The 24,867-nt window shown below is 47.9% G+C and overlaps 1 protein-coding gene across 1 annotated transcript in view; it reads right to left on the bottom strand.

Moving 5' to 3' along the window:
- tbc1d22a (TBC1 domain family, member 22a) overlaps positions 1–24,867 on the bottom strand; it is a 100,001-nt gene that overhangs the window by 69,484 nt on the left and 5,650 nt on the right. The window contains exon 5 of the mRNA XM_056579019.1: positions 6,848–6,954. Coding sequence (XP_056434994.1) covers positions 6,848–6,954 — 107 coding nt within the window. The remainder of the gene's footprint in view (positions 1–6,847; positions 6,955–24,867) is intronic.

Below are 24,867 nucleotides of genomic sequence, written 5' to 3'. Positions count from 1 at the left end.
GGGCTAAACCAGGGCCTGGTGCTACAACGTGGCCTGGTATTAAACCAGGGCCTGGGGCTAAACCAGGGCCTGGGGCTAAACCAGGGCCTGGGGCTAAACCCGGGCCTGGTGCTTCAACGAGGCCTGGTCCCACAACACTGTTGGTGCCAAGACGCCGCTCCGTGTCTTGTCACGTGAGTGTGTGTGTGTGTGTATGTGTATGTGTGTGTGTGTGTGTGTGAACAAATAGAGGGCAAAACAGTTTGAATCAAATTCCAAGGATTATTACTCTCCATGCTGCTGATGGAGGATAAATATATAAAATCCATTCAAATATAACAGTAATATTTGCATGCATAAGAACTTGAATTATTGCAGGACTTAAATTGCCATTTGGAGGTTGTTTCATCATTTTTATGAAATAGATGGGTCATAGGGTCATGGGATATAGATAAAACATGCCATATGGAGCATGTACAATATAAGTAAAGAAGTCTGAAGAAATGGTTTTAATTAATTTGTTGAGTGTACGGAGCTCTGACCAACTGTCCAACTTTCGTGCTGGCACTTACAACTGAAGCTTCCTCAGAAATATTTGTATATTATGATATTCTAAAATGTGAGGGTCCAGTGAGCTTCCCCCGGATTAGTTTTAACTAAAGTTTAGCACTTTTTGGAGCAAACAATCTGTAAATTGTACATTTCTGACCAGTGGCCACTCAAAGTGCTTTCCAATATTCCCCAACGCTCACCCATTAATGCACCAATGGCGGCGGTGTCAACCACGCACGGCCACCAACTTGCTCAGGGACACCTCGCCACTCAGCTAGGAGGAGCCGGGGATCGAACCAGTAGCCTTCCGGTCACCAGCCAACCCGCTCTACCTCCTGAGCCACATGTCGCCCACAACACATTCACCAATCTACTCCGTTCTGCCCTCCTTCTCCCCTCTCTTCCCCACTCAGAAGGTCTGGCCCCTCCAGGACCACCTGTCCCGGGTCAGAACCACCAGCGGGGCCGGCCTGGCCTGGCATGGGGCCCCTGGGGCCCGAGCCTGACCAGGGGGCCAGGGGCCTTCCTACATTAGAGTCAGTGGTGCGTGCTAACGGGGCACGGCATTAGCATTTCTCCTGGTGGCGTCCGGGGCTGAATCCCATTAAGGACCCCCGCCGAAGAAGCCGGGGACAGGGAATTAGCATAACAGGCGGGTTTCCGTCGGATCTCTTTAAAACCGAGAGTGCCTCCCGGGTGTACTGTGGGAATAATGGATTTTTAAACTTGTCATCACTTCCTCCCTCCATCCACCTCTTTGAATTTGAACGGGCTCTGGTGGTGCCCGCTGCCTGGCTCACAGTTTGGGCGGCGCAGAGGAAAACCAAATAGGCAGGCGGGGGGCACCTGAGCCCCCCCCCAGAGTTTGAAATGTTAAATGGACTGCATTTATGGAGCGCTGTCTGGCCCCTCCACTCACTTTACTAGAGTGCTTCTCAACCACAGGGGCGCGCACCTTTGGGGGCCGGGCCGCAGAGATTCAGAAATCAATCCACACTTTTGCAAAATTGTTCCATTATCATTTTAACAGTTTTTTTTTGTTGCACCCGATTCAATTTAGCAGAAGAATGAAGGAATGGGAGTCATACACCCAACTACAGTTACCCACATGAATCAAGTTTGCATTAGACGTTCTCAATTGCACGTAACCGTGTCTGAATAAAGGTACTTCCCATCCAATGCCTGTTAATGATACTATGCGGTTTGTGTTTACTAACCGTGATGCACATTTGAATTTCCATATTTGGTCATGACCTTATACGGATGAGAGATCAGGGAATGTAATTAGCAGTCGTGGCCGACTGTGGTTGATAGATGAGTTATACCTAACTAATACAACAATGGAAAATAATCTGATCGATTTATCAAACTATTGATCAACGTTTGACTCTTAATAGCGGCCCTAGAGTGTTTACTCCATTGGATTAGCCAGGCAAATAACGACAGACAAAGAAATAGAGTATCACATCACACACTCTCTCCTTCCTGCTTAACTACACACACGTTCACACACTGCTGGGAAACCATGCAGGCCAACAACTAGCTCACCAGGGACACCCATGCTGAGGGTTAGGGTAAGCCCGGGGCCTTGCTCAAGGAACAGGCAGCAGAGAATATGACTTTTTAATGATCCCGGAAAAAAGGTGAAAGATGAAACATGGCATATTACCATAGATCATAAGGGGACTTAAGATATGGGAAAACACAAACAAACTCCAAGGTCTCTTGAAGTTACTGTCTTCTAAGATTTAAGATGAAAAGGTCAGGCGGCAAACACAGAGCTAGCTAAACAGGAAGCAGCCAACACAAAACACACACTCGCCCGTTCATGCACCCGGCCATGCACACATTCACATACTGAGGGTGGTGTCGACCATGCAAGGCAACAGCCAGCTCGTCGGTAGCGTTCGAGGCGTCTTGCTCAAGGGAACCTCGACACTCAGCTAGGAGGAGCCGGGGATCGAACTAGCAACCTTCCGGTTACCAGCCAACCCGCTCTACCTCCTGAGCCACATGGCGCCTTTTACACATTAATGTTGGAAAAGAGAAAATAACGTCGTCTACAGAACTAATTCTCCACTAGGAGGTGTGGGCTTAATTCATGCCACATCCATAAAGAGGCCGACATTAATTCAAAAAAACTTGACGGAAAAGTGCCGCCATGGCAAAGGAAACATCTTGACCGCTGCGTTGAAGAGATCTGGTGGAGCGGGCGCATATTAACCTGACTCAGCCTGGTTCGGTGTGAAATTGATCGCCGTTATTGTATGCAAGCCAAGGACATAAATCAAAACAACTCTAAGTGAAGAACTGTGGATTTATCTGTGGCGTATCGATCACGTCGCATCGAGTTAGAGCAACAACGATATTGGATATTCCCGCTCGGTAATGAAGCGATCTTAAGCAGGGAGCTAGTGGGGAGGTCTGAGGAGGGCCTGCTGGACTGAAGACCTGGACCTGGGGTTGAGGCGTTCCACAAGGAGAGGGGGTCTCCGGTCTGGGTCCAGCCGCCTCCAGACCCACAGGTCTAACGTTACGTGTTCTATCGCTACTATATAGCGATAGCACACGTTATTACTGTAATTACCATCATTTAATATCCATCCATTATTCATAACATTCTGTGTCTGTCTGTCTGTCTGTCTGTCTGTGTATTCAAGTATGTGTGTGTGTATAACAAGTGTATCCGTTATCAAGTGTATGCATACGTGAGTGTATGTGTTCATATCAATAAAGTGTGTTTCTGTATGATGGTTTGATTCACACACACTAACCCAACACGTAACCTAAGCGACTTGCAGTGAATTGTAGCTCGTCTCATCAGACACCTGAGGTGACCCTCTCTGTGATGGAGAGGGGAGGACCACAGGCCACCAAGAGCTCCAAGCTCAGCATCAAACGGCAGCCCTGCTCTCTGACAGCCGCATACAGCCCAAATAAACAGCTAGGGCCAGACAGCCAGCCAGCCGGCCAGCCAGCCAGCCAGCCAGCCAGCCAGCCAGCCAGCCAGCCAGCCAGCCAGCCAGCCAACAAGCCGACCGCGCGCACGCATACACCTTTGATTGACTGACTGGCCGGCTCACTAATCCTCCAACCAGGCAGCCAGTCATTTGAGGCCAGCCAACCAGCCGACAGTGCGTGCATGCAGACGCAGGCGCACGAGCACGAGCACGCACACACCTTTGATTGGCTGACTGGCCAGCCAACTCAACCTCCAAGCAGGCAGGCAGGCAGCCAGGCAGCCAGCCAGCCTGCCTGCCAGGACAGCTTGTCCGGCCGCGTGTTGCTGTGTGGAGGGGGGCTGCGGTTACATCAAGTGTCTGTTTGATGTGGAAATGGAGCGCAGCCTGCTGCTCTGTGTTCCCCGTCACTCTGGTCAACACACACACACACACAGATACAGGCCACACACACACACACTAGCACGCAAACACAGGCCACACTAACACACACACACTGGCATTAGACCTGTCCTTGTGTATTGTACTCAAACATTGCATTCAAGTGTGGATGTGTGCGACTAATCCTCGAAACAATGGACTGCAATCCTTTCTAAGGATATACCGCTGGAACACACACACACACACACACACACACACACACACACACACACACACACACACACACACACACACACACACACACACACACACACACACACACACACACACACACACACACGTTTGATCAACCGAACGGGGAAAGAGACGTACCTGAGAGCCACATCATACCATCCATTTTAATTCATACCTCTGCCTAATTACTTTGACCAGATTATTATTATTAATTATATTCAGATTCTAATGGGCTAATCAGATCCTCTTAAGGTGTCTTAATGGGGCCCAAAGCCCCCTGAGGTGAGGAAACGGGACGATGTCATTCATTAGAGAGGCACTAGTTATGTTAGTGGTAGTTCCATTAATTCTACACATTAGCATGAACACACCAGTACACGTGTTAGATTAACAGCTGCAGGGCGCAGTCCTTATTAGCCAATCGGATACGAGAGCAAGTCTCCCTATTCACATCGTTTCAGACTTTCATACACCCAATCCCTCACTTCCAACCCAATCCACTCTCATTCCCATCAACTCACCCATTCACCTTCCCACACACGTTCACCAGTTCAATACAACCCACCCGTGCACTCCAATTCAATTCATCATCCAAACTCATCCCCTCCTCACCCTTTCATCCCCCATCCCGTATCTTTAACTGGAAGAGCATACTATTCACCAATGAAGACGAAGTGGTTTCTATAACATATATGATACGGTGATATTTGGATCACAATACATATCCAAGGATTATAAACGCATTGTCAGTGTCGAGAGCGAATTTGTATTACCATGAATTTTCAAATCAACGACGAAGTCTGCTGACTTTTAAAAAATGACACTTTCATTATATAAAAAAACAAAAAAACTTTTTTCTTTTTTAATTAAAGTCCCCGTACGCAGACTACCGGCGGCCGACTGCGCGGGTTCAAGCGCTTGTCTGGCGAGGCACCGAGTGAGCGGGTTCATCTGCTGCTGCTCTGGATCAGAGGAGTTAACCGGCGCCGCCAACAGTCAGAGCTAATGTCCTCTAATGAGAAACCTGCAGCAGAAAGGAGCCGCGTGGCCGGCCTGTCAGACGCAGCCCGCCTCGTTAAGGGGAGGAGAGAGAGAGAGACCGGCTCAGAGAGAGAGAGAGGGATGGGCTCAGAGAGAGAGAGAGCATTGGGAGAGAGAGAGACGGGCTGAAGGAGAGAGAGACCATCCCGACTTGTTAAGAGGTGGAGGCTCAGAGAGCGAGAGAGACCAGAGGGAGAGAGAGACGGGCACAGAGAGAGAGAGAGAGAGAGAGAGACGGGCTCAGAGAGACACCAGCCCTACTTGTTAATAAGAGGAGGACGAGGCTCAGAGAGACCAGAGGGAGAGAAAGAGACAGGCTAAAGGAGAGGAACCAGCCTGACTTTTTAAGAAGAGAAGGCTCAGAGGGAGACCAGAGAGAGAGAGACGAGTTCAAGGAGTGAGAGAGAGACCAGCCGGCCTCGTTAATAAGAGGCTCAGAGAGAGAGACCAGAGGGACAGAGAGAGACGGGCTTAAGGAGTGAGAGAGAGACCAGCCGGCCTCGTTAATAAGAGGAGGCTCAGAGAGAGAGACCAGAGGGACAGAGAGAGAGACCATAAGCCCTCATTAATAAGGAGGAGGAGGAGGCTCAGAGAGAGACCAGCCCGCCTCGTTAAGAAAAGGAGGACGAGGCACGGAGAGAGACCATCAGGCCTTGTTAACAAGGAGAAGGATGAGGCTCAGAGAGAGACCAGATGGAGAGGAGGTAGAGGTATGTAGCAGGGCTACAGAGAGAGACCAGAGGGGAGCATTTAATCCTTCTTATCCTTGCGGCCAACGGAGAACGTAAAGAGGTTACACTGAGGTTGCGTTTATAAAGCTGAACAGTTTGAAGCAGAGCTTTTTCAGTCGATTAAAATGTGTTGACATTCAAAGTATGGCACCAGAAAAAAGATATTGATTTGGTATTGGGCAAAACCAAGGGAGAGTTTGGAAAAGGGGCCATATCCACAACCACACTAGTTAGCATGTTGTTGACTAACTTTTAACAAAAAACACATTATGCATTATTCGATATTTGGTATTTAGATGTTAATCTTGCCTCGCATCAGCTAACAGTCACGCACCCTGCAAACTTAGACACCCAAACACACACACACATACTAAGGGAATACCATACTTGCACACACACCATGGTAACAACACACTACTCACAAATCTGTTTAATGATATTAAGGGTGTGTGAACTTCTGTATGGATACAACAGGTACTTATAGAGACAGAAGTACAATTATATTCATGCTTTATTCATTGTTTGTATTCATTGACGTCTTAAAAAAAACAAATGTTTACTGCCTCTAGTCAGCCAAAAGGTTAGGAGCCTGACAGCTGGGGTGTGTGTGTGTGTGTGTGTGTGTGTGTGTGTGTGTGTGTGTGTGTGTGTGTGTGTGTGTGTGTGTGTGTGTGTGTGTGTGTGTGTGTGTGTGTGTGTGTGTGTGTGTGTGTGTGTGTGTGTGTGTGTGTGTGTGTGTGTGTGTGTGTGCCAGGTGGGTGTCTGAACGTCTGTTAGCGTGCACCTTTGCTTGTGTGTGTGTATATGTATGCGTGTGTGCATGTGTGGATAAGCCAGGTGTGTGTTTGTACGTGCATATGTTTGCGCGTGTGCGTGCATATGCGTGTGATTGTGTGCATATGCGTGTGTGTGCGTGCATGTGTGTGTGCTTATGCCAAGTGTGTGTGCACGTGCGTGTGCGTGTCTCACCTGTATTCCGTCCAGCAGTCTGCTCATGCACCAGAAGCTGTCAGCTTCAATGTTCCGCAGTGACTCCTCCCGCAGACTGGACACGTCAAAGTTCTCCACCTCCTCCTCTGGAGGGGGGAGGGAGGGAGGCAGGGAGGGAGGGGGAGAGAGAGGGAGATACTTTTAGAATGGTCATTTAATGCCCATTAATGCTAACATTGATTGACACGACCGCATCAATTAGGTAGTGAGAGAGACGGTGGAGAGAGAGAGAGAGAGAAAAAGAGAGAGAGAGAGAGAGAGAGAGAGAGAGAGAGAGAGAGAGTGGGAGTGAGAGAGAGAGAGAGAGAGAGAGAGAGAGAGAGAGAGAGAGAGAGAGAGAGAGAGAGAGAGAGAGAGAGAGAGAGAGAAGATAAGAAGAGGAGGGAGTGAGAGGGGGGAGGATAGAGAAAGGGGGAGAGGAGGGGATAAGAGGAGGGAGGGGGAAAGATGGAGAGGGGGAGAGAGAAGGAGGGAGGGGGAAGGATGGAGAGGGGGAGAGGAGGAGAGGAGGGAGAGCAGAGGCCGTAGATAAAGTGACCTTTTATCCATCTCAAGTTATTCAGCAGCATGCCAGGCCAATTATGGCAGGAAAAAAGAACATGAGGTGATATTAAGAGAACTAAATAAAAATGTGATTTCATCCACCTGTGCGTGCCCGGCCAGCCCCCTGATTCATTACGGGGCCTCAGCCAGAGATTTAGAAAGGCACAAAATACAGCTCTTAACAAGACACTGGAAATTCTAAGTAACCTTGAAACTCTTTAGGACGGCGCTGCTGCCCTCTCCACCAGCAGCACCGACATTAATCGGCCCACCACCCCCCTCCACCTCCGTCGCTGTACCCACTCCCAACACCGTCACCACCACACCCACCTCATCATTATTCTGCCCACCACCACCCCTCATTGTACTCCCTCCCAACGCCATCACCACGTCACCATCATCCCCATCACGACCCACCCCGGACAAACATCTTCAGAGCCTCTCTTAGCTCTGCCCATCTACCCCACAGGGTTCCCAAACTTATTAATTTACCAATTAACTACTTGCTCGTACAATTACAGGGCCAGTAATCGACGTCAACAGCGATACACGCGCGGGTCCGAGTTCCGGTTCAGGTCAGAAGGTCGAGGGTCGTCGTGATGAGGTCGTTAGACAGATGTTTACCTCCCTCCACCACAGAGTCCTTGTTAGTATTCAGATATACATACAAACACACATATATATATATAAATATATCTACTTCTTTGTTTTTTAGAACAGCAGGGAAGAGTAAAGAGTTATTAGTGAAAGTACGAGCGGGAGAGGGGAGCAGCTGGCCAGGAAACCGTCTCAACAGAACCTCAGCCCACACAGAGCTATCACTAGCTACTGATCACAGCCTTGCTACGCGAGCCCGCTGGGTGTGTGCGTGCGTGCACGCTTGTGCGCGTGTGCGTGTGTGCGAATTGTGAAACTGTTGCTTAGCAACATTGGGGTCCATCGGGATGAGTTAATGTTAGCCAACACCAAACGTATACACACACATGAACATCAGCTGTAAAACAACAACGCGCGACGCATGTTGGGCTAGCATAAATCTGCAGGCCTCTGGGCTACCGGCGGCAGACAGCATGGCTATGCTAACGGCTTGGGTTCAGACAGCTGGGCTACAAACAACAAGGCTACGGGCTAGGCCTGCACGATTCTGTGAAAAATATGAATCGCGATATTTTTTCTGCTTAGAATTCATCATGATTCTCTGCCACGATTTTTTTCTCACGAAATATTATTTTTATTGCACACATGAACCATAGCCACAGCAAGGCTATGGGCCGATGCTAACGGCTGAGCTACAGACGACAAAGCTACGGGCTGATGCTAACAGCTGGGCTACAGACAACAAGGCTACGGAGTACGGGCCGATGCTAACGGCTGGGCTACAGACAATAAGGCTACTGGCCGATGCTAACGGCTGGGCTACAGACAACAAGATTACTGGCCAATGCTAACGGCTGTGCTACAGACAACAAGGCTACGGGCCAATGCTAACGGCTGGGCTACAGACAATAAGGCGAATGGCCGATGCTAACGGCTGGGCTACAGACAACAAGGCTACTGGTCAATGCTAAAGGCTACGGGCCACTGCTAAAGGCTAAGGGCCGTTGCTAAAGGCTTGGCTACATGCAGCAGCTTGCGCCGCTGCTAACGGCAGGCTTACAGACAGAAGCTAGTGCCGCTGCTAACGGCAGGCTTACAGACAGAAGCTAGTGCCGCGGCTAACGGCAGGCTTACAGACAGAAGCTAGTGCCTCTGCTAACGGAAGGCTTACAGACAGAAGCTAGTGCCGCTGAACCCGGGCGCCGCCGGGCAGAACCACCCGCCAATCATCCCCGGCCAGGGACTTGAACAAAGACTGTCATCTGATGTCATTAGCAGCGGCCGCGCGTGACGGACAGTGAGGCGCCGAGAGAGCTCACTGACAAGACACGGGAGAGCGGGGGACAGGGGGAGAGAGAGAGAGAGGGGAGGGAAGGGGGAGAGAGAGAGCGAGAGAGATACACACAGAGAGATAGAACGAGACAGAGAGAAGGAATCCATTTTGGTTGCAATGAAAAAACACACACACACACACACACACACACACACACACACACACACACACACACACACACACACACACACACACACACACACACACACACACACACACACACACACACACACACACACACACACACTTTTGGAGACAGACAGCCGGGACGGGACGACAGTACCTCCTGACGACGGAGGGAGTGATTAGGGAGCAAATAGAAACGAGCTGAACAGGGTAAAACCCTGCCTCCGCTCCCTGTGCCTCCTAGCCTTCACATGAGGCAGGACGACGCTCCAGACAATCTGCACTTAATAATCACTCCTCAGTCACTTAGCACGCGCCTCCACCCAAACACCGGCCACAAATAGAGACGCATAAACAGCCTACCGCCGCATTACCAAACAGGTTCCAACGCAGGGAAACACACACAGAGAGCCAAGCAAGCATGCGCACAGACAACACACGCACACAGGCTCTCAAAGGCACACACTTACATATCATTACATTAAAACACTACGGGCGTCCCTAACACACACACACTCACACAAACATATAGATGCACGCACGCACGCACGCACACAAACAAACACTTACAGATAACAATATTACATTAGCAATACGAATGTGTTGTACACACAAAAAACAATTACGATCCCCCCCCCCACAAACATACTTCAGGAGCAAGCTGCTGCTGGGTTACTTGATGATACTAAAAGGGCCTCAGGACACATTAGACTCTTTACTTAAAGGTCCAGCATGTTGAGATTAGTAGCCTCTAGTGGTGAGAGAGAGAGAGAGAGAGAGAGAGTGAGAGAGAGAGATGCACAAACAGACAGAGAGAGAGATGCACAGACAGACAGAGAGGGATGGACGGACAGACAGAGAGAGAGATGCACAGACAGACAAAGAGAGATGGACGGACAGACAGAGAGAGATGGATGGACAGACAGACAGACAGACAGAGAGAGATGGACGGACAGACAGACAGACAGACAGACAGACAGACAGACAGACAGAGAGAGATGGATGGACAGACAGACAGACAGACAGACAGAGAGAGATGGACGGACAGACGAGTTGAGTACAGTTGAGGACAGTTGAGTTCAATCTCTGTTTGGGTATAGGCCTCAGAGGAGGAAGAGTAGAGGAGACGGTGACGAAGAGGAGGAGGAGAGGAGGCGAAGAGGAGAAGAGAAAGAAGAAGACGGGGACGAGATGTGGATGGGGAGGAGGCCTGCTGGGTCTCAAGACCCTGGGTCCCGAGTCCTCTGAAGATTATCGGGGACGGGTTCCAAGCTCAACTAGGATCCTTCATAGCTCATCAAAACAACAAGGACACTGTGTGTGTGCGTGTGCGTGTGTGTGTGCGTGTGTGTACACTTTTTTAGCCAGGGTATACGTGCATGTATGTGTGGGCTGGCGTGTGTGGGGAGGGAGGTGGTGACAGATTGTACTGGAGGAGCATGGGACAACAGTGCCCTCTGTGGTCAGAGGAGGAACTACTCCTGCAGAAGCATCGAAAGAGAGGCCGGGACAAGACAAATATATACAATAGGAAATCTACTGTATTCAAACAGGGTATGTAGTTACGATAGGACTAGGCATGCATATGCATGTATACATGTATATATCAGTAGGTGGGTTGTCTAATGTATATATTTTTAACAAAAATGTATTGTTTATAGTGACTGATTTTAAAACGCCTTGAAAAGTCATGAAATGGACGAAGAATGGAGCTTTATCCAAGTCCTGATCCCAGTGGACAAGGCTGTGGATCCTGATCTCATTCCTCTTCATCAGCATCATCTGACCTGGTTTGATGTGATCTGACCATCCCTCCGCGTCTCTCTCCACATGCATGGAGCACAGACACACAACGTACCCCACACACACACACACACACACAAACCCACATTGACATACAATCAACACACACGGACACACCCACACAATCCCACATTCACATACAATGATCTCTCACACACACACACACACACACACACACACACACACACACACACACACACACACACACACACACACACACACACACACACACACACACACACACACACACACACACACACACACACACACAGGAAGAGTGGCGCTGGGAGCCATCTGCCCTCTGCTCAGGGCAGCAACAGCAACCATGTTAGGTGACCAATCTGTTTCACCCTAACTGGGAAACGCACACACACACACACACACACACAGAAAGTGAGGGAGGGAGTGGGAGTGTGTGGCCGTAATATAGGCCACAATAAGCCAGTGTGCTGTCTGTCATGTGACAGTCTGAATCGCCATGTGCCAGGAAGAGTTGGCCTCCGACGAGACTTCAAACGCCAGAGAGAGAGAGACAGAGGGAGAGACAGAGGGAGGGAGAGAGAGAGAGAGAGAGAGGAGAGAGAGAGAGAGAGAGAGAGAGAGAGAGAGAGAGAGAGAGAGAGAGAGAGAGAGAGAGAGAGAGAGAGAGGAAAGAGAGAGAGAGGAAAGAGAGAGAGAGAGAGAGAGAGAGAAAGAGAAAGAGAGAGAGAGAGAGAGAAAGAGAGAGAGAGACAGAGACAGAGAGACTCCCCACACTGGGGCAGAGGAGCTATGGCCAACGTAGTTGACAACTAAGGACGCACACAGCACTCTGGGAGTCGGTGTTTCTCTGAGAGGGGCGTTCCGCCACGGACACACTCCTCCACGGTGGTTTAGTTAGCAGGGGGGCGGGGTCATGAACCAACTTTAGAACCTCCTCAGGTTCTGCGGGATAATTGATACTAGCGTCGTCAGGATAACAGAGAGGGAGACACCCACGGCGGGAACCCCCCCCCTACCTCCAGACAGAGGGGGGGGGGGGGGGGCACTCACACACCAGGGGGGAAATGCATAGTGAAAGCGTTTCACTGTGGAGCACAACTAGGGGGGGAGAGAAAAGATAAAAGAGAGATAGAGATAGAGAGAGATGGAGCGAGAGAGAGAGACACAGACAGACAGACAGACAGACAGACAGACAGACAGACAGACAGACAGACAGACAGACAGACAGACAGACATGGGTGTGTGGGTGGAAGGACAGAGAGAGAGACAAGGGAGAGTGTGGACTAATGTGTTTTCTTCGAATTGAAATGTTTTCATCATTAATAATTCATTTCGAGAGACACGACAGAGAGAAGGAGAGTGCACAACTCTTTCAAACGAACCTAGAATAAAAAGGAAATGGGTGAAAAGAAAATTGGACGCTGTTGAAAATTTTGTATTTTGGTCTTCCCCCCCCCCATCTCATCTTTCCAGACGGAAAGATTGACAACAATTTAATCGGCGTGTGTCGAGTTAATACGAGCATCAGTGCAGGGGGTAGCTTCTAGCATAGCTTGAAGTGAAATTCGCAGCATTTCAAAAACGGCAGTGTTCAAGGGATTTCTCTTGTGCGTTCACACAGCAAGGGGAACCAAAAATACACAACAGTTTGGGGTTTTTAAGGCGGCTAGTTCTTTCGGGACTACCTTCAGTCAAACCACCACCTGTACTCATCCGCTGACGGTGCAGTGATACCTCTGCGAGTGCTGAGGCTTTATTTACCTAAACAAAACAACATGCGCACACTGAAAAATAAACACCCACAACCTGCCTTGAGATTGCTTCGCCGTTCAGGTGCTACACAGCTCGCTACTTTCCTTTATTTTTTGTGACTTTTTGGGTATTTTTATGCTCCCATACAGGAAGGTATGGGAGATAGATAGCTGGGAGGACATGCAGCAAATGACCACGGGCCGGATTCAAACCCGGGTCGCTACGACCAGCACTGAGCCTATATGGCACGCTCTACTTTTCCTACTTTACTATGAACTCGCCTGGCCTCCACACAGTGACGTACGCCCAGGGAGACTTGGACACACGGACAGCTATCATTACAGAGCTGGCCGGGGTCAGAGCTGGGAGTGGGACGCTCCGGCCATGAGACCGGGACGGCTCTGTAGCGCTGCCAATATGACCGCCTCTGCATGGGTCCTGATGGCCTGAGGCAGTATGAGTGGGAGTGTGTTTCTGTATCTGTATGTGTGTCTCTCAGTGTATGTCTCGCTCTCTCTCTGTGGCTCTGTGTGTGTGTGTGTCTATGTGTCTCTGTGTGTGTGTGTATGTCTGTGTGTGTATGCGTGTGTGTGTGTGTGTGTGTGTATGCGTGTGTGTGTGTGTATGTGTGTGTGTGTATGTGTGTGTGTGTGTGTCTGTGTGTGTGTGTCTGTGTGTGTGTCTGTGTGTCTGTGTCTGTGTGTGTGTGTGTGTGTGTGTGCACACCCTGAGTGTGTGGCCGACAGGCTCAGCCTCCAGTTGGTGTGTGTGAAAAGTGTGTTTATTGGAGTGTGTTCATGTTGTCCTGATGTGCTAAAGCGGGACATGATTAAAACACACGTGTGCGTGCGAGCGTCCGCAGCTTTTGTGTGTGTGTCGGTGCGTGTCCGCGTGTGTTTCCGTGTGTCTGTGCGGCAGTGTGTCTGTGTGTCTGAACAGATGATCTGAAGAGCGTACAGTGCGTACAGTATCTGATGTAAGACACCTCCATCGCCGCAGTCTTACAACGTGACTAGTTCAATTGCTCCCAGTTGCATCAGGTCAGAGCAGAACGCACATCGCTGGTGACACAGCCCTGAAACCACGTCTCCCTTCAACCGTGACCACGAGACCGGGTGAGTTAGAGAGAGCGAGAGACAGAAAGGGAGAGGGAGAGATACGGAGAGAAAGAGAGAAATAAAGTGATAGAGAGAGCGAAAGAGATGGGGAGAGAGAGAGAGAGAGAGACGGAGAGGGAAAGAGAGACTAAGAATGTTAGAGGGAGAGAGAGAGTGAGAGACGGAGAGGGAGAGAGAGGTGGAGAGATAGAGAGAGCGATAGACAGAGAAAGAGAGAGAGAGAGAGCGGAGAGAGAGACGGTGTGACAGAGAGAGAGAGAGAGCGAGAGAGAGAGCGAGAGCGAGAGCGAGAGCGAGAGCGAGAGCGAGAGCGAGAGAGAGAGAGAGATGTGGAGAGATCGCGCGATAGAGAGAGAAATATAAAACACATTTACACACGACAAGCTTTCATTTCTGTCTTTTTATAGTCCAGTAATTAACCTCATCTAAAAATATTCAATAACCCCTGTGATTATTCACACATGATGGATTACTTCTTGACAGTCGCATTTCTCTGAATCTCTCCACAGTTCTGCTGCCGTTTCACTCTGGAAGCGAGGAGCTGGAAATTAACTTCTGGTGTGGGGTCGCAGAAAGATTGGATTCTACTGTCAAAACTCCCCATGAAGCATTGCTCTCCCTCAGAGGCCTACCCATAACTTAAGACACACCGAGCCCTTACCTCAACTCAACACGACCTTAGCTTACCTCAACTCAACTATCTCTAACCCACCGCCGAAACTTACCAATTCAAAACATACATGCCTAAATGTACTTCAACACAACAACCCTTACCAAAACTCACTAACCCTTACGTAAATGGACTGCATTTTTACTGCGCTTTCAAGGCACAGGAGTCCTGTGGATCAGCCCAGATGCCTTTTAGCCTCCATGTTGTGTCTACAGCCGTCTGGGAGCGAAGGGTTGGATATGAAGAAGTAGGTTTTTACCGCGTTTGAATAGTCAATAAGGGGTTGCGCTAATATTGTGACATGAATCGCACGATTCATAGATAGCTTATTATGGCATGTAGGAAGAGTTACCGAGATATACTGTGAAATAGAAGTACTTTGTTAACCCGAGATTACAGTAGAAAGAATATTAAGTACAAAGAAAGAAAAGATTTAAATAAAACATAACCTAGTTACACACAATATGTCGCAAAGTGAATTGAAAAGCATAACAAAAGTATCGTTTAAAAATAGACAAAAAATAAATGAACTGACATTTTTGGCAAACTGTATGATGCAAATGAAACGATGCGTCGAAGGAAATATCACCGACATCAGCCTCTCTCATGAATCACCCACAAAGCGCACAACTTAAACCAAGACTTGACATATAGTTGAAACCTGGCTTCTTCAAACCCGTCACAGAGTGCCAGAGATCAAATACCAAGTGTGAGCCACACGTTCCTGTGTGCGTACAGGTGGTATGTGTGTCTTGTTACACGTAGGTGTGTGTGTTGCTTTGTATGTGTGTTGCTTTGTATGTGTGTTGCTCTGTGTGTTGCTTTGTATGTGTGTTGCTCTGTGTGTTGCTCTGTATGTGTGTTGCTCTGTATGTGTGTTGCTCTGTGTGTGTGTGTTGCTCTGTGTGTTGCTCTGTGTGTTGCTCTGTGTGTGTGTTGCTCTGTGTGTGTGTTGCTCTCTGTGTGTGTGTGTGTGTGTGTGTGTGTGTGTGTGTGTGTGTGTGTGTGTGTGTGTGTGTGTGTGTGTGTGTGTGTGTGTGTGTGTGTGTGTGTGTGTGTGTGTGTGTGTGTGTGTGTGTGTGTGTGTGTGTGTGTGTGTGTGTGTGTGTGTGTGTGTGTGTGTTATGTAATCTCTTCCCAAGAAAAATCTTCGGCATCCAAACAAGCAATAGAGCAGAAGAAAGAAGAACGATAGAGCATCAGAAAGAGAGGGAGAGAGAGAGGGAGGGAAAGAAATAGACCCAGAGTGGGAGAGAGAGAGAGAGGGAGGGAAAGAAATAGACTCAGAGTGGGAGAGAGAGAGAGAGAGAGAGAGGGAATGAAAAATACATAGATAGGGAGAGAGAGAAAGAGAAAAATTAGAGAGAATGAAGGAGACCCAGACAGAGAGAGAGAGAGCTCCAGAAAGCATCAGTTTGTGTACCTCACACCCTCTCCTCCATCAAGGTTAATCAGGTCAGCATGAAAGACGGATTCCCATCTTAGTCTATTTTCTCTCCCTCCCCTTGTCTTTCTCTCTCTCACTCTCTCGCCATGGTCTCTCACTCTCTCAGCCTGCTGCTGGTTTACACTAATTCCTCAGCTCCACTGGAGCGGTCGACTGTTGCATCTGAAGGAAAACCCTGCTTGAGCTGTTTCCCCGTCCACTATCAAAAGGCAATGTAATGGCTTCTGCTGCACTTCAGGTACATGCTTTCCTTTCGTTTAGGGCCAGGGCTATATCTCTGTTCAGGCTGTCTCTTGAATCAGACACTCGCTGTAGAATACGCAAAGATGTTAACTTCAAGAGAGGGAGGTAGGGTTGTGTGTGTGTGTGTGTGTGTGTGTGTGTGTGTGTGTGTGTGTGTGTGTGTGTGTGTGTGTGTGTGTGTGTGTGTGTGTGTGTGTGTGTGTGTGTGTGTGTGTGTGTGTGTGTGTGTGTGTGTGTGTGTGTGTGTGTGTGTGTGTGTGTGTGTGTGTGAGATATGATGCAAGACACCCCGACACTTCTCTCCAAGTTTGAATACCCTTGAAGGACAATCGCTGATTATTGATGAATTATTTTTTCCCATCGGATTTATCCACGCAGAAGCCTCCCGTTCCCGGCCTAAAACGATACCGAGGGATCCAACACCTCCTCGCCCTCCCTGCTCCTCATTCTCCATCTCCATGTTCAAACTGACCAGCAATCAGTCTGCAACCGCTGACGTTGTCATAAGCGCTCTCTGACCCTGGATGTCTGTCAGGTGTGTCCAAACGGAGCCCTTTGTACCCAGGGGGCCATCTAAGGCGGCCGCTCGCTTCTCATATTAAGCCAACATTTCCCATCTCCCACACTTCCACCTTCCAGAGCCTTCTACCGCTAGAACCACACGGTCTGGCGCTGCAGCCCAGGGAAATATTCCCGTGTGTGTGGGCGGAACGTGGTGCGGCTGCACCAGCCTGGATTAGCTCCCCGGACTCAGACTAAGTGTTAATATCCGTTCACCGGTTGAGGGTGCACCGTCCGGGGGAGGGGGGGGAGGGAGAGGGGGAGAGAGACAGAGACAGAGACACAGACAGAGACACAGACAGACAATGAAAGAGTCCCAGAGAAGTGGAGTCAGCGGGCCGATGTCTGCGCTGCAGACCGCAGTCCGCACATGTATGGAACAACGCTCGATCTCACCGATGGAAAACAGACATCGTACTCAAAAGAGAGTTTCCGGGGCACGGTTTGAAACTTTTTCTGGTTTCCTGGGAATATCATGGTGGCGCCTCCGAGCCCGAAGCAAACAACCGAGGGAATGCTTGGAAAACGACACCGTTCCAAATCCCTCTAAAACAACCTGCTCATGCTGCTGGATACTTATCTCTTCTCACAGAAATGAAAGACGAACTGCGAAACAGAGAAATGAACGCTCTAGACAACACTGTCCTCCCACTGCTGTGGCCCAGACAGGCATGCAGTAACGAAGCAGAAAGCAGGCAGACCAGTAAAAATAATACGAACGACTGAATATCATATGACGTTGAGTAGGTCTGGAAATCCCGCTGAAGGATGCCCTTTGAATCGATTCCTCTCTAGGTATACTCCAACCTCGACCTGAACGTTTAAAAATAAATGACTGCTTTTTATATTAAAAGTGCTGCTCTGATGAATACAAGATGATTCCAATATAAAAGGCTAATATAGGCCAAATTATCTTTGTGGTACTAATGAAAGTCTATAAAAAAAAATATGAGCCTGTTTACAAAACTCATTCATTTGAACTCATTTATAAAAGAAGAAATGTTAAATGTTTCGCGTTAACATTGTTTTCCTGAGATGAAATAGGAAAAATGTGATACCGTCTACTCGCCTAAACGCATTAATTTGTTCTCGTTTCTACAAATTAACATAATGTTTTCAATAACAGGTGCCTTAGATGACGCTATCAAACAAATGTCTCTTTTAACTGCCTGACGCACCAATTCAAAAGGGCTAAAATAATTGTCCTCATGTTATAAGATAGAGAAACAGCAGTTATAATGTTCCTGGAACGTTCATTTCCGCACCTGCACACACACACACACACACACACACACACACACACACACACACACACACACACACACACACACACACACACACACACACACACACACACACACACACACACACACACACACACACACACACACACACACACACAAACCTTGTAGTTGGGCAGATGCGGAGCCAGTGAACTCACTGTTTCAGCGGGAATGAGAACACTGGGGAATTTAAGAAATCGTTTTGGGCGTTTCATCGGAACAGAGATGTAATCCCCATGACAATGGCCAAAGGCAACTTTGTGACATGTATTTTTATTTGTCACACATCCCTGACACACACACACACAGTTGGAGGACTTTGTTTACTTTTGAACTCTTCACCGACCGCTACAGTTTCCTGCCAGGTTGCCATGGTGATTATTACTATCCCCTCAGCAGTCAACTTGCAAACACTTGACCCCCCCCCACCACCCCCACCACTTCCCTTCATCTTTCATCACCGGCATTCTCAAGGTCTCTCCCTCGCTCTCTCTCGCCACAGGACGAAATCCAATAACATTTGTAAGTGTTTTCAATGCCTCCCTTACCTTTTACATTTGGCTTCATCTGCGGCTGAAACAAACATAACTTGTTGCGCCACTTGGAAGCAAAGAGAAATGATTTATTTCCGCCATGGTTCCTTTTCATCTGAATTTGAAAGCATGGTCAGGTTTGAACTCTTGGCAAAAAACTTCAGGATTATAAAAGCTTTGCCCTCTAGTCGGGTAGTTATTCTTGCATCATTGCATCCACCCCGAATATTCCTCCATCCACCTTAATGTAAATATCCCCCATTATCATATCTATCCCCATCCATCTAGTCCACTATTACATACATCAAACCATAAATTTGGCCTTTATAATATAGATGAAACAATCCATCAAACCATACCTCTAGCCCTTTATAACATCCATCAAACCATAGATCTAGCCCGTTATTCATCCATCGAACCATCCGTCAAACCATACATCTAACCCATTAAACATCATCAAACCCTCTATCAAACTATACATCTAGCCCTTTATTACATCCATCAAACCATCCATCAAACCAGAAAATCTAGCCCTTTATAATAAAGATTAAACTATCCACCAAACTATACATCTAGCCCTTTATTACATCCATCAAACCATCCATCAAACCATACATCTAGCCCTTTATAATAAAGATTAAACTATCCATCAAACCATACATCTAGCCATTATCACAACCATCAAACCATCCAACCATCCAATCCACCCATCACTATATCCCCTTTAAGAGACCATTTTAGTCAAACAGAATCTTGCAGTGGAAAGTAAACAGCGATACCTGACATTAAAGATGCAGTAGGTACGATTTGAGGCTTGTCAAGAGAGTGGGGAAAAAATTATCACCAGCAATGATCCAACCAAAGAATTGCATTTCACACTCCTTTGATAGACAGGGAAGATGGATTATCTGAGCCAATAACGGGAGTGATGGCCTTATTGGTCAGAGATGAGCCAGGAGCAGTCTAAAATCAAGGTTGGCAATACAAGGTCAGCGCAGTCCCCCGGAAACAGACATTCTCACACGCATTTCCCTCACTTATAACTGAAGGATGACTTGGCCATTTCTAATAAATTACACTCAAATAACAGCTGTTAAATCTTACCGACAGCACATTTCAGGGGCAGGTAAGGACATCCTTCTAACAATTCCATCTAGCCATCCACTGAAAGGCTCAACTGTGTTTTTAAACCAGACCATACCTTATATTATAGTTTTAGAGTATGGATGGGTGGATAAATTGATTCTCAAATTCTCAAACTTTTTCTGTACGACCTCTAAGATATTTTTCAGCCGAGTACCCCCTTCACCGGCACAATGTTTTGGGGGGAGAAAATAAACATAAATAATGTTTTTGCGTCTAGCTTTCAGAATTGAAACTTACACAGAAAAAACAATACATGCATATATTTTTTATGTTCCAAGTACCCCCTGCATTACCCCTAGGGGTACACGTACCACCACTTGAGAACCACTGCTGTATCAGACCTAGCCTCACCAAAAGGAAACCTAATCTAACACTACAGAATATGTGTCCGACGCAGCCTGCGTTCTTGTGATTTATCGGCTGAACTAAAGCCCATCAACCTCTGAGCTCAACACGAATCGTAAAATCAACTTGGGCGGGATTTTAGGGTTATGGTTAACCCTGTAAAACCAGAGAGGGTGGAACGCACCGAACAAGCCAACAACAACGAACACCAAGATAAGTGGGGAGTTTTAAATTTAGATTTAGATTTAGACTTTCCCCCATTGCATAGAAACATCCACAGCTGATGCTACTCCCTAACTAACAATCTATGATGAAGACCACTCCCAACACCCCCTGTCCACTAACCGGCTAAATAAAAAATCTTCTACTCTGTACATCATCACGGAATCCTGGAGTCGGTATGGTAACCTAGCAACAAGCCAAACATTCTACTGCATCTTGCCATTCACTCGGCAATTTTAAATCCAAACCAACGTCTGGGACGCCGTGCTGTTAAACACACGAAGCCGCGGTTAAATTAACTTCACTTCACGGGGGACTCGGCGCGGTCGCCCCCCAACGACGGGCCGTTAAAGGGCAGGCGTCGCTCCACGCCTGCGGCGCCTGCTAAGAGCTCTCGGAAAACGCCGCAATTACCGTGCCAAATGTCACCGAACGTGTACCCCGTCCGTCGGTGAGGAGGGGGAACCATGGCAACGTAGCAAACCGATGAGTCAATTAAGGCAGAACATGAGTCATCGCCCCCGCGTCTGTGACGAGGTCATCCGTAACACCGACAACGCACCAATCAGGGCTCTTTAAATATGATGGGCTGCTGACAGGAGCAGCAAGGGATTGTGGGTAAGGGAGATGTTGAACCCACTAGTCTCAGCAGACGTTTAAGGATAGTCTCGTCTCGATTAAATTGGTTTAATTAACATGAACGTTTGAATGTAATACCGTAAGAGCTCTTCTCTTGCTCGCTGAGGGATGTGTGTGTGTTTGTCTGTGCGTGCGTGCGTGCGTGTGTGTGCGTGCGTGTGTCTGTTAGAGTAATTGAAAAAAAGTGAGCGCGTATTTATCCCCTAGCCCCGGCTGTGTGGGGACAGACATGAAAAAAAATATTTTTCCTCTCGGAAAAATCCCATTCGTTTCTTAGGATACGCTACAAATATGAAGCAAAATTCACGCTCTGAATGCTTTGGGCTTCACGAGTATGTGTGTGTGAATTTATGCGTTTGTGAATGTGTGCATTTAAAGATCATTTGTGTGTCAGTGTGAGTGTGTATTTGTGTCTGTGCCTCACAAATCAGGCTTTAGATCAATATACAAACTCTAACAGCAGAAGAGCAAAAGAACGCAAGTCTGGGTAAACAGTATTTCCTTTTCTTGGGGGTTGGCTGTCTTTTTACACAAACTAGGCTCTAAAAAAGGTGTGTGTAAAGGTTTCAAATCAGCACCGTGCAGAGTGGCCAGTGTAAACATACAAAATTAATGAAATCCCTTCTGAAGTCTCAACCACTGGTGAGATTTCTTCAGTAGAACACAAGTTGCAAGAAGTTCAACAAAGCTGGAATTGGTCCCTAGCTCCTGGTCATAGTCCACTCTGTTCCATGTCCTCCCAGAAGCTCTGCTGTAGCACGGTGATGAGAGCATGCATGACTGGGTGCATGCGTGTGCACAAGTATCTGTGGGCATGTGAGAGCCACGGTGGCTGTTAAAGACCAGCGGGTTACTCGCTCCGCTGGTTTCCATGAACCCTTCCCGGCATGGGGCTCAGGCGGTAGAGAGGGGTTGACTTGTAACCGGAAGGTTGCTGGTTCGATCCCCGGCTCCTCCTAGCTGTGTGTCGAGGTGTCCTTGAGCAAAACGCCTCACCCTAACTTCTCCCGACGAGCTGGCTGTCGCCCTTCATGGTTGACACCGCCGTCGCTGTGTCAATGTGTGTGAATGAGTGAATGTCAAGCAATATTGTAAAGCGCTTTAAGTGGCCACTGGTTAGAAAAGCGTCTATTTACCATTTCACTGGCCCAGCTCCTCTCTCCAGCCAATAGAAGAGGAGAGGCTGGTAGAGCGATACAGAACGATGGACTGGTCCGGATCGATCGGATCGATGGCCTCGGGCCGGCTGGCGGAGGGTTGCTCGGACAAGGGGGGGGATTCGGGGAGAGGGGTCACACACGTGGACGAGGTCATCCATCAGCCGGCTCTCATTTGATTATGGGCTGTTCGTTAACGATTAGGCAATGAGGACGGCCGCATAAGGGGAGAAGAATGGGCTGAGGAGACTGTTTGGAGTGGGTCACTTCAACGAGGAGAGAAGGCTGGGGAGTGCGTGGGAAGTCCCATCGTTAGCCAGACACAAACATGAGCGGTTTATTAGGAGGGACAGAGGGAGATGAAGACCGATCAACCGACGCGAGCCGTGAACGTTTGAACTGATGAAAACAAACGCAGCCTGCCAAAGCCAAGCTGTGAAATGATTCAATTGTGTTTGTTTTGTCTTTTTTTTTTTTTATCAAGACGTGCGGTAACACAAAATGACAGATTTAGACAAAGAAAACTAATCATGAAACTGTTATTATTCTTTCTTTTTATCAACACTGGAAGACCTTCAATTTCACGGTTCGAGACCCCAGACGTTCACCTTTTAAAAACGCATCCGATTCTGAAGCCAGAAACTCGACTGTGTTTTAATATCAATGTAACCACACTCAGCGCTCCGATGCTGTTTTTAATCAAACTAATGTTAACATGTCCGCGGAGCCGATTCTGCCTCCACTGAGCCAAGAAACACCCGCTTCCGACTTGCATTGATTGGTCTTCAGCAGCTGGCTTCAGTGAGGTTAGAGGGGGATACGAGGGCCCTGCCTTACAGATGTACACACTATGAGGTCGACTCAGAACAACCACCACCCACAGCCAACAAGGGGCCTCTGGGAAGAGGAAAGGTGCTCCCACTCTTAGAGGGCCAGGGATGTGGAGAGGGAGAGAGGTGCGAGGGTGAGATGGATAGAGGGACATAGGAAGAGAGGGAGGGAGAAAGAGAGAGAGGTGCGAGGGTGAGAGGGAGAGAGGGGCGAGGATGAGAGCTGCAAAGGTAAGAAAAGGTGATGAAGAGAGCCCTCGTCACAAAGCGTGGTAAACAAGGCCCCTGCCTTACAGATGTACGCACTATGAGGTCGACTCGGGACAATCGCCCCGCACACAGCCACCACGGAGCACATGGGAACTGTAGTGTTGCAAGGCAAAGCTTAGATTTGGATTCTTCTTATTCTCATTTTTAATTAGCGTGGGGGTCTTACGTTAAGACCCCCCACTGTCCCCGTCTGGGACAAATGAAAAGGATCTTCATCAAATATGCAGCCGCTCAACACATCCTGTCACGAAATCCCACGTTGACTTAGTTTTAAATTAAGTTTATAATTCGTATATTTAAGATTAATTATGAATCAAATGATTTAAATCTAAGGATGATGTGGCCCTGAAGCAACACCAAACTCCCTGACCGCCCCTATAAAAAGACAGCCAACCCCCACAAAGCCTCGGTTTGCATTAGACCCGCTCACCAGGTGAAACCATTATCCAAACATAAACCAACTGGTTTGAGTTTCTCCACATGACCACTAACGGTCAGAAGGCTTGGAAGTATCAAGCTTATTAAAAATATATCTTTGCAGTCCGAAAAATAATGGTGTTATTTTCTCCTGAAGTCCCTCCGAAGTGTCTCCAGAACCGCCTTTCATCAGGGGAACATGAATCTAAAGGCATATTACCAAAGCTTTTCAGCCGGATGGAGCTTCAACCAATGAGTCAAAATACTAAAATATACAATCAACGGAATTTACTTCATGTTCCTTAAACAGATGGAAAAGAAGAATTTGGAAACCTTTTAATTAAACCTGCAAGTCAATATTTGTGTGGGCCTCCGGCTTTGAAAACAAATAATTGTCAGAATTTTCAAAGTCCTGACCCAAATCACCAATTATTTTTTTGTGCTGACGGTAGGGTGTGTGTGTGTGTGTGTGTGTGTGTGTGTGTGTGTGTGTGTGTGTGTGTGTGTGTGTGTGTGTGTGTGTGTGTGTGTGTGTGTGTGTGTGTGTGTGTGTGTGTGTGTGTGTGTGTCTGTGTGTGTGTGTGTGTGTGTCCCTCTTTATTAAATTGATTATCACGACCATACAGAGACCAAGTCTCTGTATTCACTATCTAACCCACGTCTGACCCAACTGAATGGATGCTCACTACCTAGCCTCACCCTGGTCTCTTCTGTCACTGTAGAGAATAAACACACACATACGAATGGAAATGAGTGTCAGAGAGACAAAGAGAGAGAGAGAGACAGAGAGAGAGAGAGGGAGATACAGAGAGACAGAGAGACAGAGACAAAGTCAGCGACAAAGAGAGAGACAAAGACAAAGAGAGACACAGAGACAGAGAGACAGAGAGACAGAGAGACAGAGACGAAGAGAGAGACAAAGTCAGCGACAAAGAGAGAGACAAAGACAAAGAGAGACAGAGAGGAAGAGGAATGAGTGTCA

This window comes from Gadus chalcogrammus, chromosome 19 (genome assembly GCF_026213295.1).
Source record: "Gadus chalcogrammus isolate NIFS_2021 chromosome 19, NIFS_Gcha_1.0, whole genome shotgun sequence".
NCBI lineage: Eukaryota > Metazoa > Chordata > Actinopteri > Gadiformes > Gadidae > Gadus > Gadus chalcogrammus.
The sequence above is the reverse complement of the archived record's forward strand: the minus strand, read 5'-3'. Positions and strand labels throughout refer to the sequence as shown.